Source organism: Grammomys surdaster, unplaced genomic scaffold, assembly GCF_004785775.1.
Source record: "Grammomys surdaster isolate TR1022 unplaced genomic scaffold, NIH_TR_1.0 150, whole genome shotgun sequence".
Taxonomy (NCBI): Eukaryota; Metazoa; Chordata; class Mammalia; order Rodentia; family Muridae; genus Grammomys; species Grammomys surdaster.
In genome coordinates this window covers 24,286,611-24,302,293 of record NW_021604608.1, presented here as the reverse complement: position 1 = coordinate 24,302,293, position 15,683 = coordinate 24,286,611, and the positions used below count along the sequence as shown (strand labels likewise).

The window sequence follows — 15,683 nt, the reverse complement described above, 5'->3', positions numbered from 1 at the left end:
CATTCTTCCTCAAGGTTTTTTTCCCTTTGGCTGTGGCCTTTATTACAGCTGTAGAAAACAAACTAGAAGCACTCAGTGTCAAATATAGATAGGCAAGTGGGGCTACGATACTCCTTAGGGAAGAACTAGTATCACCTTATTCCAGTGAGTTCAATTTCTAGTGCATAAATAATTATCACCCAATTTTTCAAGAGTCAATCTCTGATGAAATCTAGGATAAAAAAAATGAGAAAGCCCAATGTGAAAGCAGACTAAGATTAAGAAGGCTTGGTAGAAAAACAAACTAACAAAACAGACATAGTATGTGCTAGCAATTTTATGATTAAAGAAAGGTATTTAAGAATAAGCATTTTAATGGCTTTTATTTATTAACAGGTTTTTATTTTAATAGCTTTTATTTATTAAAGAATAAAGATTTATAGCTTCTAGGAGGCTACAAACCCTCATTCCAGCAGCCATATTCCTGTGTATATGTAATGGGGTTGGTAATATAATGTATTATGTGGCTCATCTAACACTGCCGTCAAAGATTGGTTGTCCAGGGAGATTGCTGTGAGAGGAATTGAATTTACAACCGTGGAAGAGAGAAGTACATGTTCTTCGTAGGCATCTTTCATGTCCACGTTCTTCTTGGATCGTAGCAGTGCTTCTGTGTGCTTGCTTGTCCCTGGTGTCTCTTTCAGTATGTTTTAAAATATTTGTCTTTCTCTATAAAATTATGTATGTGCTTTAATGTAAATACAGTATTCAGGCATGGTATGCTTAAAAATAAGAAGTTTACATTTAAAAAGTGTATGTGTGTCCGGGTGCAGGTGAGTGGATGTGTGTGTGTTTTTGACTGTCTGTTGGTCTGTCAGTCTGTGTGTCTTTGTGGATGTGTGCAGGTACCCAGGAGACTAAAGACTTCAGCTGCTCCTAGAACTGGAGTTATAATGGTTGTCAGTAGCTCAGTGTTGGTGTTGGGAACTGACCTCTGGTCCTGTAGAACAGCAGTGCATGCTCCTTACCACTGTCTAACCCCCTTTTCAGTATCTTAATGTTCTTTTCTAATTATAAACATTACTGAATAAGGATTGAGATTGAAAGTTTTATTTGTAAGTGTTATTTCCCCTAACATTTCATGTTTGCAAATGCAGTCACATTCTGAGGTACTGAACACGTAGAATTCAACATGAGTTTGAGGAGTATACATCTCAGTCCAAGAATCTCTAACATTTTTCTTAATTTTTCCTTGAATGCTTTATTCAATATTAAAAAAAGGAAAGTGTGTCTTATTATAGCCCTTAATTGCTTTTTATACACGGTACTTACTAGGAATTGAACTCAGTGCCCCAAACATGCTAGCCAAGTGCTATACAAGTTACTTATGTGCCTACTTCATTTATTACCAGGAAAACTATTATGATATGTTAACTTTTGACTGTACATAGTCATCCAAATCATATTATACCTCATTTCTCTCTTTCTCCTGGCTCAGCAGGTAGGCACAATGTTTGCCTCCTCAGAAGACCTATGTTTGATCGAAAGACCCATGTGGAAACTCATAGTCATTGTAACTCAAGTCCCAGGTTATCTAATGCCCCCTTCTAGGGAAACTGCAAAAGTGGATTGCATGGATATATATGCAGGCAAAAATGCATGCACACATACATATATACATACACACACATACATACCTATATACATACATACATACATACATACATACATACATGTGATAAAATAAAATGAAAAACTCTCTCTCTCTGAATATGTTGTTCTCATGTTAAAATAAAATGAAAAACTCTCTCTCTGAATATGTTGTTCTCATGTGTAACACTAACTTCCACAATTGTCTACACTGATGGATATAACCATAGAATTTTGACCACACCATAACTGACAAACTAGTTACTGTCAGGCAAGTGAGTATACACAGGATGTTGTTCAATAAAATTTGAGATGATAATGTGGTACCCCATTGGACTAGCCTAAAAGATTGTCTTATTTATGGGCTAACAATCAGGGGAAAGGCAAGAGGCAAGACTATAGTCAGATCTTCAACAATTGTCTAAACATCTTTCTTCTTCTTCTTCTTCTTCTTCTTCTTCTTCTTCTTCTTCTTCTTCTTCTTCTTCTTCTTCTTCTTCTTCTTCTTTTTCTTTTTGGCTTTTCGAGATAGGGTTTCTCTGTGTAGCCCTGGCTGTCCTGGAACTCACACTGTAGACCAGGCTGGCCTCAAACTCGGAAATCTGCCTGACTCTGCCTCTCAAGTGCTGGGATTAAAGGTGTGCACCACCACCACCCAGCCAACATCTTTCTTCTTAAAAAGCTAATTAAATGAAATTGCTATTGAATCTAATAGCACTAAAATATGTGGGAAAGAAAAATAACTTCCAATAACATAGAATTTATTGTAGAAAAACAAACAAACAAAACAAAACCAATCAAAAGCCCATAGTTACAAAGGGAGCTAGTAAGAAGCCCATGTAGAAAGCAGTATTAACTAAGGAATTCAGGACAAATTGAACTCACATTTCCTGAGATGTTTATGTGTTCTGCTGCGAGTGTTGTAGAGCAAGGGAACGTGAGTACAACTTACCAGACAAGAACACAGGTTCAAATTTATCTTGCTAATTGCCCAGACAATTGCAGAGAGAGTGGAAATATTCATGCACTGTTATAACTGTTATATGGGACTGGTTTGCTTTGTTATAAAATGTTATCTTTCTTTTGAAAGTTACTTAGGTTAAGTAGCACATTATAAAACCTAAAACTTCATTTCGCAATCAACTACATATTTCTTTCCTGTGTTTAAGGATTGGAACATGAGTTTGAAAAACCATATTCCTATTTTTAAAACTAGTGCTCTTTATATTAACTACATGAATGCTTCAACCAACTAATAGATCATTTCTTTAATTTTTATTTTGAGATCTTCTTTGAGAATATTTAAGAACGCACTAATGAAGGCTGAAAAGAATTAAGTAATGTGAAGAGGCATTAAAGTTTTGTTTACATTCTTATGAAAATGCATAAATATAAGCAGAAAAGCAGGTGCATTCAGATATGAAGCTAGATATTACCAAGAGGGTTAGTATAATGGAAGTAAAGTACTTTCTTTGTAAGTTTGCTATCTTTGAGATGCGGATAAGGATGGGATAAGGATGTTATTTTGTTGATCACATACAGCTCGTAATTGCCTTTTGACTGGTGGGTAAAACAATCAAGGATTAAAGAATTTGGGAAGAGGAACAGCACTTGAAATATAAATAAATAAAATAACCAAAAACTTCCTCCAGTGAAGATAAAAGAAGAGAAGCAACCAGAAGTGAAAGCAGATTTGTTTATGTGCAGAGACTAGAGCAGAAGATTTGCAGGTGTAATACCACTGTCTCATTGAAACCTGCAAGCTTGCACTGGATGTGAGATCCTTAGAGGGAATCACTGGAAATGAAATACGGGGGAGACGTAAGCATAAAAACTTGCCATGGGGTAGAACCCATACCATATCTTCAGAACATATTTTATCTTATCCCAGTTACCAAAGTGGTCTCTCTCATAGTCACAGAACATAGTTTCTAAAACCATAGATCCTTCTTGGTAGAATTTCTTTTCCCTACCTTTTTTATTGGATATTTTCTTTATTTACATTTCAAATGTTATCCCTTTTCCCTGTTCCCCCCGGGAAACCCCCTATCCAATCCCCCTCCCCTGCTTCTATGAGGGTGTTCCCCCCACCCACTCACCTACTCCTGCCTCCCCACCCAAGAATTCCCCTACACTGGGGCATCAAGCCTTCACAGGACCAAGGGCCTCTCCCTGCATTGATACCCTACAAGGCCATCCTCTGATACATTTGCAGCTGGAGCCATAGGCTCTTTCATGTGTTGTCCTCCTTGGTTGGTGGTTTAGTCCCTGGGAGCTCTGGGGGGTGTCAGGTTGGTTGATATTATTTTTCTGCCTATGGAGTTGCAAACCCCTTCAGCAACTTCAGTTCTTTCTCTAACTCTTCCATTGAAGACCCCATTGGGAACTTCGTGCTCTGCCCTATTAACTGGCTTTGCTAATGGAGACTGGGCTGAGAACCAAAGATTCAGGTATAAAGTGTGTAAGTCAGAGACAATCTGGAGAATCAGTGGGACTGTATTCCAAATAACAGACTACCAGTGTAGGCTACTTGGCTAATGGTACAAACAGAATTGGGTCAGGTTGATAAATAAAGTGAAATTATATAAGTCAATATAGAAACATTTAACAAACAAGATTTTCTTAAAAGGAAAGGAAACCCAGGGGATTTTTCAAACAAATGTCCATGTAGAGACATGCAAAGTCAGAAGCTCTGGTCGGAATGAAATGGGAGCAGAGGGTGGTTCTCTTCAAACATGAGGAAGAGACATCACTCTGTTTAATTTTCATGAATTTAACAGAATAGAAAACTGTCTAAGCAGTGTGTGTGTGTGTGTGTGTGTGTGTGTGTGTGTGTGTGTGGTGTCTGTATCTGTGGGCATAATTAAATAATGTGTCTGCATTGTCTTATGTATCAGAATAGCAGATACAATTGCTTCTAATATCTCTACGTTGCTTCCCCAACTCTATTTTCTCTCTTCTCTTCTTATCATTTATTTCTACATTTAAGAAGAGAAAAAAGAAAAAGAAAATCCATGAGATGTAGAGTTTGCACATCAAAGAAAATATTTTCCTTTTACTATATTAACAGGAAATGTTATCATGCCAAGAGCCTTAACTTGAGAAATTATGAACAGGAAAAAATGGCACAGGAATAAAGCTTTGTTTTTATTTCTTAACAGATTAAGTAGTCTGCATGTGCTGTGGAGTGGAGAAAATAATTTTGGTATTTGGTAACTGATGAGCAGTTGTTATATTTGAAGAAACCCACCTGCAGTTTTGACTTTTAAGTTTATTCCCTTGATTTTTATGATCATTAAAATCTTGTCACCATAATTTTATGTCCTTACTTATGCACCAGATATTACATTTTGTCACTGGTTACTAAAAGATTTTCACCACAAACGGTATTTTAGAACAATAGGAAACATTTTTAAAATAACACTAGCAGAGAGAAAAATCAGTTATACATATAACATTTTCCTCTCTTGGCATCTATGATCTGCTACTCTCATTAGCCATGAACTTATTACATCAAAATTATATTAATGTTTAGGTACTTAAAATTCAAAATACATTTTATCTTGCTTTAGACAAAACTGTTTTTTGTGTATTTTAGAATTTATTTTATGTATTCCTGAAGTGTTTGAATTCATGATGTTTGTGTATGTAGGTACATGCACCATGACATGCAAGTGGAGGTCATGGGTCAACTCTGTGGAAATAGTTCCCTTTTTCCACCTATGACTTGGATTTTGAGGCTCAAACTCAGGCTATACACAGGAAGGACTTATACCTGATGAGCCATCACATTGCCCCAAAATTTGGATTTTATTAGGGTTTGTGGTATCTATTGTTGCTTAGCTGATGAAAATCTGTGCAACCACTTCTCAGTTTGAAATATAGAGGCTCTTTCTGTGGGAGCTGAAAAAGATAAATTAGGAGGAAAGCTGCCACATTTTTTAGAAAGTAGATAATTTGGGTTATTTTATTATTCTATTGTTTATTTATTTTACTATTTTAACAAGTAGTTATTTTTCAGAAAGCAGAAAAATAAATAGATATCAAGATCAATGTATGAATCCATGTCAGTTTAAACTGTTAAAGATAATCCCAGTGCTGTTTGTTATAAAAGAAAAGTTGATAAGAGTAATGTTTTCCTATATTGCAAAATGAATATGTGGCTGGTAATTTAGTCTAATAATGCAGTCAACAATAACTCTGCTAGGGAGAGAGAAACTTTGGAAAGGAGAGGGGAAAGAAGAAACGAAAGATGGAAAGAAATAAGTGGGGAAAGGAGGAAGGGAGGAAATGAGATGAGAACAAAGGAGAGAAGAAAACAAGCAGAAAGGAATAAAACAGGACAGAGCTAGCTAGCTCTTGTTGTCATAGCAAAGTGACAGTTGGCACAGTTGAGATCAACTTTTCTTAACTGTTGTAGGCTTTTATGAAGGTACTTCCTTGCATCACAATTAGGGCAAGACAAATCAGGAGAGCATGAAAAGACTAATCTTGAAAATGTAGAATAATTATTTTGCAAAAAAAATTATAGACTCTAGAAAGAAATGAGAATGCACTTGGAAAATTATGTTTAGTCATCTGTGCTAAGAAATATTTAAATGTGTATATGAACACACTTGTATCTTACAAGTGATGCTTCACACACTCAAACCCGATTCCTAATGGCTTTCCAGATCTCATTTTCTGGGAATTGCTTTGAATACTACAAGTCTTCAGGTAAGTGATTTCTTTCTAGAATTGATGATCATTTATGTGAAACTCAGCATCCAGTGAAATACAATCATGAACCTATAAATGTAAAGTTTTAGTCTATTTTTCATTCAATTGAGAAATATGAAACAAAGCAGAATTAAAAATGAGGTGAGACAACACAAAAACAAATGTAAACACTATTAGAAAACATAAAATTCTTCTTCCCACCAAGAAGACTCATTTCCCTTGTCTAGTAACAGAGAAGTGGATATTTTTATTTAGATAGCTTTCTTTCCAAAGCCAAAGAATAGCTATTCCCAGTGCGATGGCACCCTGAAGAATAATTTCTATGTTATTTTTTTCCTTGGGTAAGATTATCAGTTATTTGTCCAAAATACAATTCCAGACCAGTTTTCAAAGTTACTTTTTAATATTACTAACATATTAGAACAGTTTTTAATAAAGCAAACTAGGTTCTGTAATTGGCGTAAGCCTCCCTTAGTCACAGGAAAGCTTATGAGAACAAATTCAGTTCCTCAAAAGGCAACTTGGCCTCAGGAATGCTCAGTTTGAGCAAGGAGCATCAGCATCCCCTGCTCTGTAGCTGCCTGCCTGATCTGCAGATTTCAGACTTAGTCCTACTTCCCAGGTCCATGTGCCAATTCTATAGGAAAGGCCTATCTACTCTCTCCTTCACATGTCCATCTGAAATGTCTGTTCTTTCTCTGCAGAAACAGATCAGCACAAATCCATGGAGACAGCTGTGTGTAGATCTGGATGCTAAATGGTTAGACACAGGAGCTAGTACTAGCCTTTTTGTTGTGCTCAAGTCTCCACAAGGCTAGAAAAATTCTTATTTTCTATACTATGGCAAGAGTTTCGCTGTGGCCCTTCTAACTTGGATAATTTACTTTTTTAAAAAAACAATTATACAAAGACTATTATGAAACTTACGCCTGATAGTAAAAATATGGTTAAAGCATGATACCGAAAAATCAACAAGTGAATTATTAGGATTTTAGGTTCTTAGCTCCAATTGTGGTAGTAAATGGATTTAGAGCTATATCTATAGCTCAGAAATTAAGAATTTGATATTAAATGAACAAAAGTTTACACATGTAAAATATCATGTATATCAAAAAACCAAAAACAAAACCAACAAACAAACAAACAAAATACCCAGCAACTTAGACACACACACAAAGTCAATTCCTTTGTTATGTTGGGTATGCACTCCTTTACCATTTTAATATATGCAGACATTTAGAGTCTTACTACCAATCAGGGTGCTTTGCACCTTCCAAACCCCTGACCATATGCGCCTATATCACTATAGCTTTCTAAATTAGCTCCAGCTAAAAATAATTTCTACCAGTTTTTACCATTTAGCTACACTTATTCCAAACTTTATTGATTTTCAAGTGTTTATTAAGCAGATATTCATATCAAACAAATAGAAAGAACACAATAAGTGAGCCATCAAAAGTTGTTTGTTGACTTAACAAATTAATATTTGTGATACCGTGTGATATTTGCAAACTACATTCACAGAAACAACGCCAGAGTCTAAGGGTTCACAACCGAATTCAGGACTCATGAGAATTTCTTGAATCTATCTCATTTCATAGTCTCATGACTTCCATATTCTCATTGAAAATTTTTAGATAAAACAAACCATCAAATATTTTACTTATTGTGATAATCTTCTGTTTTTATGATAATCAAATGAAATACAATTGGTATCTATGAAGTGTTACCACTAACACTCCTGTAATATGGGTTCAATATTCATCTCTCTCCCTGTCTGAATCTTTATTTTAGTTTACAGATGACTAGGTAACTTAAAAAAATATTAATTTGAAGGTAGATGTAAGGACCCACGAAGAGGACTCCCAACTCAAGTCCCGATCAGCGCGCACCCGAGGAGACACGAGAGACTGACTCGATGCAAATGGCAAAAGGCAGTTTACTAACAAGGGCCCTTGGAGAGAAACTCATCCCACGAAGGGGAGAGAATTTCGATGAAGACCCCAGGAAGTTTAGAACTTTTATAGGGGGAGGCACAAGGGGGAAGGGAAAAGCGGGAAATTCTGGCGCGGTTACATATAATTGAATATTTCAAACATCAGCACTTTGTGTAAGCAATCATTTTACAGGCTGGATGACCCACTATTTTTGACCATGAAGCCTCAGACCTTCTAGTATAAACACCAGGTGGCCCGTTACTCACTTGGGCATGTTTAGACTGGTCAAGATATGTCTTTGGTTGTTTCTACATTTTTGGTCACCTCGTCCCTAGAGGGGCTTGATATTTTTATTATGGCTATTCCCAGCAAGCTCAGCAAGCCGTCCTGCGGTCTTTGCCAAGTTGTTTTTAATTTTTACTCCTACAGTAGACAAGATCAGGATCAATCAAACAGCATAATAAAGTTATAACTCCATGTTAATAGCTAGGAAAACTATGCATTTTATATGAAGATTATTTCATTCTAAAAAATCCAAAAACCAAACATCCATCTGCGATAGTTATCCAAAAGGTAGCTACAATATATAACTTTTGTTTCTGTACTAACACCCACTTATGATATTTTCTTGCTACCTTATAAATCAGAGTAGCACATTTTTGTCAGTTATTCATTTTGTTGATTAAATTTCAAGGAGACAGTTAAATTTACAAGGCACGGCAGATCTCAAGTATTAAACATACTGTTCTTTATCTAAAATGTTTCTGCTAGAAGCTATTGTACTTGTTCTGAGTCAAGAGAAACTCCATTTCAGATTTTTTTTTCTTGTTTTTTTACACAGATGATTATAACCTTTAAATAGGAACATAAAGTACAAGAACATAGTTTGATCATTTTCTGAAAATTACTCTAATATGAATGAGTAAACAAAAGTGGATTTTTTGATTACATATAAAATGGCACAGACTTCAATAACCTTCTTATCTCAGTAAGACATTTATTAAGGATTAACAGTTTAAAAGGGTTTGCACCTGCAAGGCTTTGTGCAGGACAAGTTATCAAGAAATACACTGTGTGTCTCTTTCTTTTGACCACAGATTAATTTTGAGTAGAGACTTTTCTCTTTTCTTTAATATTTTCTATTTAGGGAAATTTGACCTCTTTGATGCCATAACCCATTCAACAGCGATGAACACATTTAGAATTATGTATAATGAAATAAAGTTCCATTCTGAGCATAAGGCTATGCAGGTAGAAAGCCCTGGGTTAATACATTCCTTGAAGTTGCTGAATGCCATTTGTGTTGTTTCAACATTTCCATTACTGGGAAAATCATTCTCAAATGCCACTTTTGATGATTTCTCTGGAATCTGGAATTTAAGTATGACTAAGAATCATACAAGCCACATTTTCTATTTGGTTTAATATGAATTATCTGCCGTAGTTGCCCATCCAAATGTGTAGGGAAAATGGAGTTGGCCTGGGCTAGCTGCCTTGAGAGGTACTCATCATAGGTTTTTCAAGGTAGGGTCCAAGGGTCCTGGAGAACAATGTTCCTTCCAGTTTTTGAGATACCTATGCACTCCCTCATGTAGTGAAATGTTCAGGCTGCTTTGTTTTTCTCTGTATGTTTCTTTAGTAGTCAAAGAGTCATGGCTCGACAGGTCAAATGGTCATAGATATTAATCTTCCGTATCCAATGTAGCTTACAAACTTCATATATTCTGGCAATTATAGCAGTATTGATCCTGGAAATTGCATTTTTATTCCATTTCTGATAAAGCTATAAAAAGCTTGACTGCTTTTAATAAAATTGCTGCAGCCTCAGTTTTGCTGGAGACCCTTCAAGTGGTCTGACAGAATTTTGTTCTAGTAGTAAGTACAGACGAATACATGAATGTATGACTTGACTCTGCTAAATAATATCGGCCATATTCTCTCTCTCCAGGGTGTGCAGAGCTTTCTTTCTGTTTATATTTGCTGTTAAAACCCAACTTTCCATCATTGACAAAGTTAGTGTTGGGCATCAAAGAGTTAATCATTTGAGTAAATGAAGAGAATATATAGCTAAATCTCATCGATATCAAATATCTATTTGGGACATTTTTACTAATCAGGAACTGAGAAAAGAGTTAAATATAATAACCTTTTATTTTAATGATAATAATAATTTTCACATGATTCAAGGATCAGTCAGTCCAGTGAAAGGGTATTTATTAGATTTGACTTGCTAAAAATGCTGAGATTTTGTAGCACACCACTGATAATATTCAGTAAGATGATTAAGAATCTCTATCATATGTTTGTGATAAAATGAAGTTTACCCTCTTAATTTATCTCTACATTTCAGTAACCAAATGATAAATATTCTTCCTGCAAAATAGGATTTTATCCAACTTCCCTATTGATAAGCTGAGTCCCAGACTGTTTACTCATTAGACTCCCTGGCTTCAAAATAGATATTAAATATTCATTAACCAAACTCATATTCATGCTTTCATTTCTTATGATAAATAGTTCCTTTCACTCAAACTGACCAATTGTAAATATCACATCAAGAGCGAGGACTGACTCTTCATGTCTACTAGCCAGCATGATACTTCCTACTTTTAAACTGCTTTTACTTCCTCATTTAAACTAAACGTTTTGCAAACATACAAGCCAATGTCCACACAGAGACATATATTTATAGTTCCTTTCCTTTATCATTTATTATTGTTCTTTCCTTAATTTTTATAAATAAGATTAACACTCATAACAGGTAAATCTTAGGCTAGAACAAAGAAGTAATTTCAGGCAGTAATCTAAATATTAGGCTTTTCAGACAGGAATCTAAATTTTAGTTTAGAACAAGGAAGTAGGCTTCAGACATGAAAATGACTTTGGGCTAGGACAGGAAAGTAGGCTCAGATATTCTGGTTATCCTGATAAGCCCTTAGAAACAGTGATCACTGGAGTGCTCATGGAATTTTGTTTATTGCCTTGCTTGTGCTTTGCCTATTTGTGTTTATTGTCTTCTTTGTTCCTTGACTATTTGCATCTATTGTATTGCTGGTCTCTCAACCTAGAACTGACCTTAATACTTGCATGTAATTAAAATGGTATAATACAAAAAGGAGGAGGGGGTTAGGATAGGAGGCTTCTAGGAAAGGGAAATGGGAAAAGGGGTGACATCTGAAATGTAAATAAAATATGCAATAAAAAAAAAGATGGTAGGCACTTTTTCAGGTTACAAAGTGGGTGATATCTGATCGGATATCTGTGATTTACAGCCACACTTCTCTCTCTCGGTAGTTATTTCCTGTCAGTAGAGTGTTGCAACCTAAGTCTCACTAGAACTCTGATAGGAATTTAATATTCAACCCTGTAAATGATCACTGGAAATTATTAACCCTGATATGGGTAAACGTTCTCTATCTTTCATCATTTGAGCTTTTGAGAAATAATATTGTGGTATATATTTTACAAGATGTTGGAAAGTTCTGACAACAGGATAGCATATAGAACCATTGATGTGATGTTTCAGATGTTATAATTGCTTAGTAGTCAATAAGGCATTTAACACTACTGAACTCAATTAATGAGAGTCAAATTTTTGGACTAAAGGTATTTTGAGTGACTTTTGATAAATTGGTGGGTATTTGCCTCTCTTGATTTTGGACATGTTTATGGAATGCATGATATAAATATAACCAATCTTAACACTGTTAACAATAATTGTTAAATGCTAAAACTGAAGACTATGGAACTAAAAAAAATTACAAAAGATTAATACCATAGAAGATATCTGGAATTACTGGATTTCACTTTATGTGAGTCACTTGAAATCATTTTAAAGGAAGTTTAAAATACCAGAATTATTTCTTCAAAGAGACAGAATCTAAGTGCTATTCATTTATAGGAAATTTGTACTATAAAATGCAAATTTCTCACAAAAACCTTTAAAATGATAACATTATTAATATACCATTATTTCTTAATCTTATAGGAGTACACAATAGACATAATTTTTGCCCAAACCTGGTTTGACAGCCGTTTGAAGTTCAATAGCACCATGAAAGTACTTATGCTTAACAGCAACATGGTGGGAAAAATTTGGATTCCTGACACTTTCTTCAGGAACTCAAGAAAGTCTGATGCACATTGGATAACAACGCCTAATCGCCTACTGCGGATTTGGAGTGATGGAAGGGTTCTCTATACTCTACGGTAATATTGATTGTAACCTACAGTTACTTTGTCAGCTACCAAACAGGCCTTATTTATACCAGCTGAGCAGGACACAGGGTCCCCTTTTATTAGCTAAAATCTAAAATGGGGGACTGTTTTAGTGACACGTTTTCATAAGCAGAGTCGCTTTTATGTAAAGGTCTGGGGAAAGTCCTTGGAGTTTCTACTTGGAAGCAGAAAAGAGTTCGGCTAGTGTTTTAGCATTCATTCATTTATTGGCTGTTGATTTAAGTTCTTTTCATTTTATATGTATATTACTTTTGTTCGTATTTCATTGAAGCAGGGTTTCTTTGTGTAGCCTTGACTGCCCTAGAACTCATGAAGGAGATCAGGCTGTCGTTGAACTCACAGAGATTCAACTATCTTTGTCTCCTCAGTGCTGGGACTGATGGTGTGCATGACTACTGCCCAGCCTTGCTTACATATTTACCACATTCATGCCTGGCAGAAGCCAAAGAAGCGCTTATATGTATATGTATACATGTGTGAATGTGTGTGTGTATATATATATGCATGTAAATATATATTTCTAAGTACGACTTGCTCAGTCCATATAGTATAACTTTTATGTGTTTTTTCAAGGCTGACTGATTGGCCCTGGACAGCCAGTGGGTACAATCTTCTTTGCGAAGTCTCCTGGACAGACAATGATTATGCTTTTCCTGGGGAAGACCACCTATCTTGCTCCCAATGTTTCTTAGTTGCCTGCAGTTCTAGAAGGCTTCAAGGGGTTTTCACTTCTCTATGTTCCTTGGTGTTGTCTTTGAAGATGATCATGAAAAAAATAGAGAAAATTTTCATACGTAGCCTTGCATAATGTACTACTTTCATATTCCTATAAATATATACTTGCATATATGTATTCATGAAGTGCCAGAAGGTATTTTAATGTAAATGTGGAGATTGAAACATATTGAGTAGTAGAATAGCTACTTAGTTGGCTTAAGAAAAAATTGTTTGAATTTCATACTCAATAGTGTATGATATAATATTTATCATTAAACTTTGAGTTAAAATTAGTATTCTATTATACCATAGTCCATTACAGGAGGTCCCAATGCTGTTTTAAAACATAAATGAATTTTTTTGATGACTTAAAGTATTTGCTTTTTTTCCATTTAAATAGGTTAACAATTAATGCAGAATGCTATCTTCAACTTCATAATTTTCCTATGGATGAACATTCCTGTCCACTGGAATTTTCAAGCTGTAAGTGAAAATAATTCATAATTATACAAAGTATAGCTTTAATATACTTTATTAATATACAAAATGAAATAAAAACTAGTATTAGAAGTAATTCATGATTTTAGTTAAGAGTCTCGACCACATCCTGGACTGTGAGGGAGCCACTCTCAAGTTTTACCCAACATTGTTTCTCATTTACCTCTTAAATTCTTTTGAATTCAATATTAATTTCCTGAAATATATTAATAAGTTTACCGAACTACAACATAATTCTATACTAATCAGCTCAGATCTCAGTTCTTTGTTTTCCAAACTTTATCTCAGGGAGATAAAATTCAATTTCCAGACAAGATATGATTACTCATGACATACTTGATAGGTAAATATTGATGGTATGACAGTTATTGTTCTCTGTTAAGGTTTTAATTCTAAGCACTGTGTATGATCTTAATTTGGCTTTGATTGGTACTACTTGGGAATACTATATCTTGAATGGACAATTTGGTGTCAATGACACAGAAACTCGTTAGTTATAATCAGAATTCTTCAGGTTGATCACACAAGTCCAGGAGGAAAATTCAAATTTTTACTTCTTGCATTTTCCAACAACTTATAGAAGATTTTATTATAGCCTAAATGTATCAGTAAATGTCATAATTCTATGTTTGTCAGTGCCCATGATACTATGCACTGTGTACTTTCTGTACCTTTAATGAATAAGAGCAAACAACACACGATATAATAAGGGAGTGACAAATGATAAAATTGAAAGAGTAAGCACTCTTAAGTAGGTCTTCAAAGATGACTCTTTTTATTGATTCAATGATAGAATATCCTGAAAATAATGTATTGAAAATATCTACACTGATTATTGTGTACTGATTATGTAAAAAGCATACCGACTCCTGTATAGAAACAATTAAAAATTTCTTCTTCCTAATCTATTGTCAAAAGCTATGAATGATTTCAAATAGGGAAACACTTTAGTCACAAGAATTTATATAAGAATTTATAACTAGGAAGGTAGAATTGTTCTCTGTTAAGGTTTTAATTCTAAGCACTGTGTATGATCTTAATTTGGCTTTCATTGGTACTACTTGGGAATACTATGTCTTGTATGGACAATTTGGTGTCAATAACACAGAAACTCATTAGTTATAATCAGAATTCTTCAGTTATAATCAGAAAGCTTCAACTTAGCTTTGTGGATATTTTAAAAACATGTTGATTTCATGTGTTGGTTTGATAACATTTCAGGAATAATGTCTAGTAGAAAATAGAAATTACCAGGCCACAGTGGTGACAAACTATAATTCTAGCACATGAGTTTCTGGGATGCTTTTCAAATTCCAGACCAATGATGTTTGAGGAAAACTGAGATGCATGAATAAGGACCATCAACAAGGCCCCCTCATTCTGAAACTAATGATGCTAAAAGAAATCAAATCATACCTGTAATCATTATAACTGTTATATAGTTCTTTAAAGCACACACAAACACACATGCACACGCACACGCACACGCACACACACACACACACACACACACACAGAGAGAGAGAGAGAGAGAGAGAGAGAGAGAGGGACAGAGACAGAGACAGAGACAGAGACAGAGACAGAGACAGACATTTCAAGTACCACCTTGTAACACTGAATGAGAAAAGACTTTCCAAAAGCCATGGTTTGTAGGATATTGCTATTGCAATGGTAACTTCTTTGAATTTTGCCACTCTACATATATTTTATAACATTTTCCCCTGCAGATGGATACCCTAAAAATGAAATTGAGTACAAGTGGAAAAAGCCGTCTGTGGAAGTAGCTGATCCTAAGTACTGGAGATTATATCAGTTTGCATTTGTAGGGTTACGAAATTCAACTGAAATCTCTCACACAATCTCTGGTAAGGAGGAAATTGAAGTCAAATGAATAATGCTGGTGGTGACGGTCATTGTTACTAAAGTTTATAAAGTAGAATCTAC

The 15,683-nt window shown here is 35.0% G+C and overlaps 1 protein-coding gene across 1 annotated transcript in view; it reads left to right on the top strand.

Moving 5' to 3' along the window:
* Gabrg1 (gamma-aminobutyric acid type A receptor gamma1 subunit) overlaps positions 1–15,683 on the top strand; it is a 72,091-nt gene that overhangs the window by 37,271 nt on the left and 19,137 nt on the right. The window contains exons 4-6 of the mRNA XM_028765291.1: positions 12,274–12,494; positions 13,642–13,724; positions 15,467–15,604. Coding sequence (XP_028621124.1) covers positions 12,274–12,494; positions 13,642–13,724; positions 15,467–15,604 — 442 coding nt within the window. The remainder of the gene's footprint in view (positions 1–12,273; positions 12,495–13,641; positions 13,725–15,466; positions 15,605–15,683) is intronic.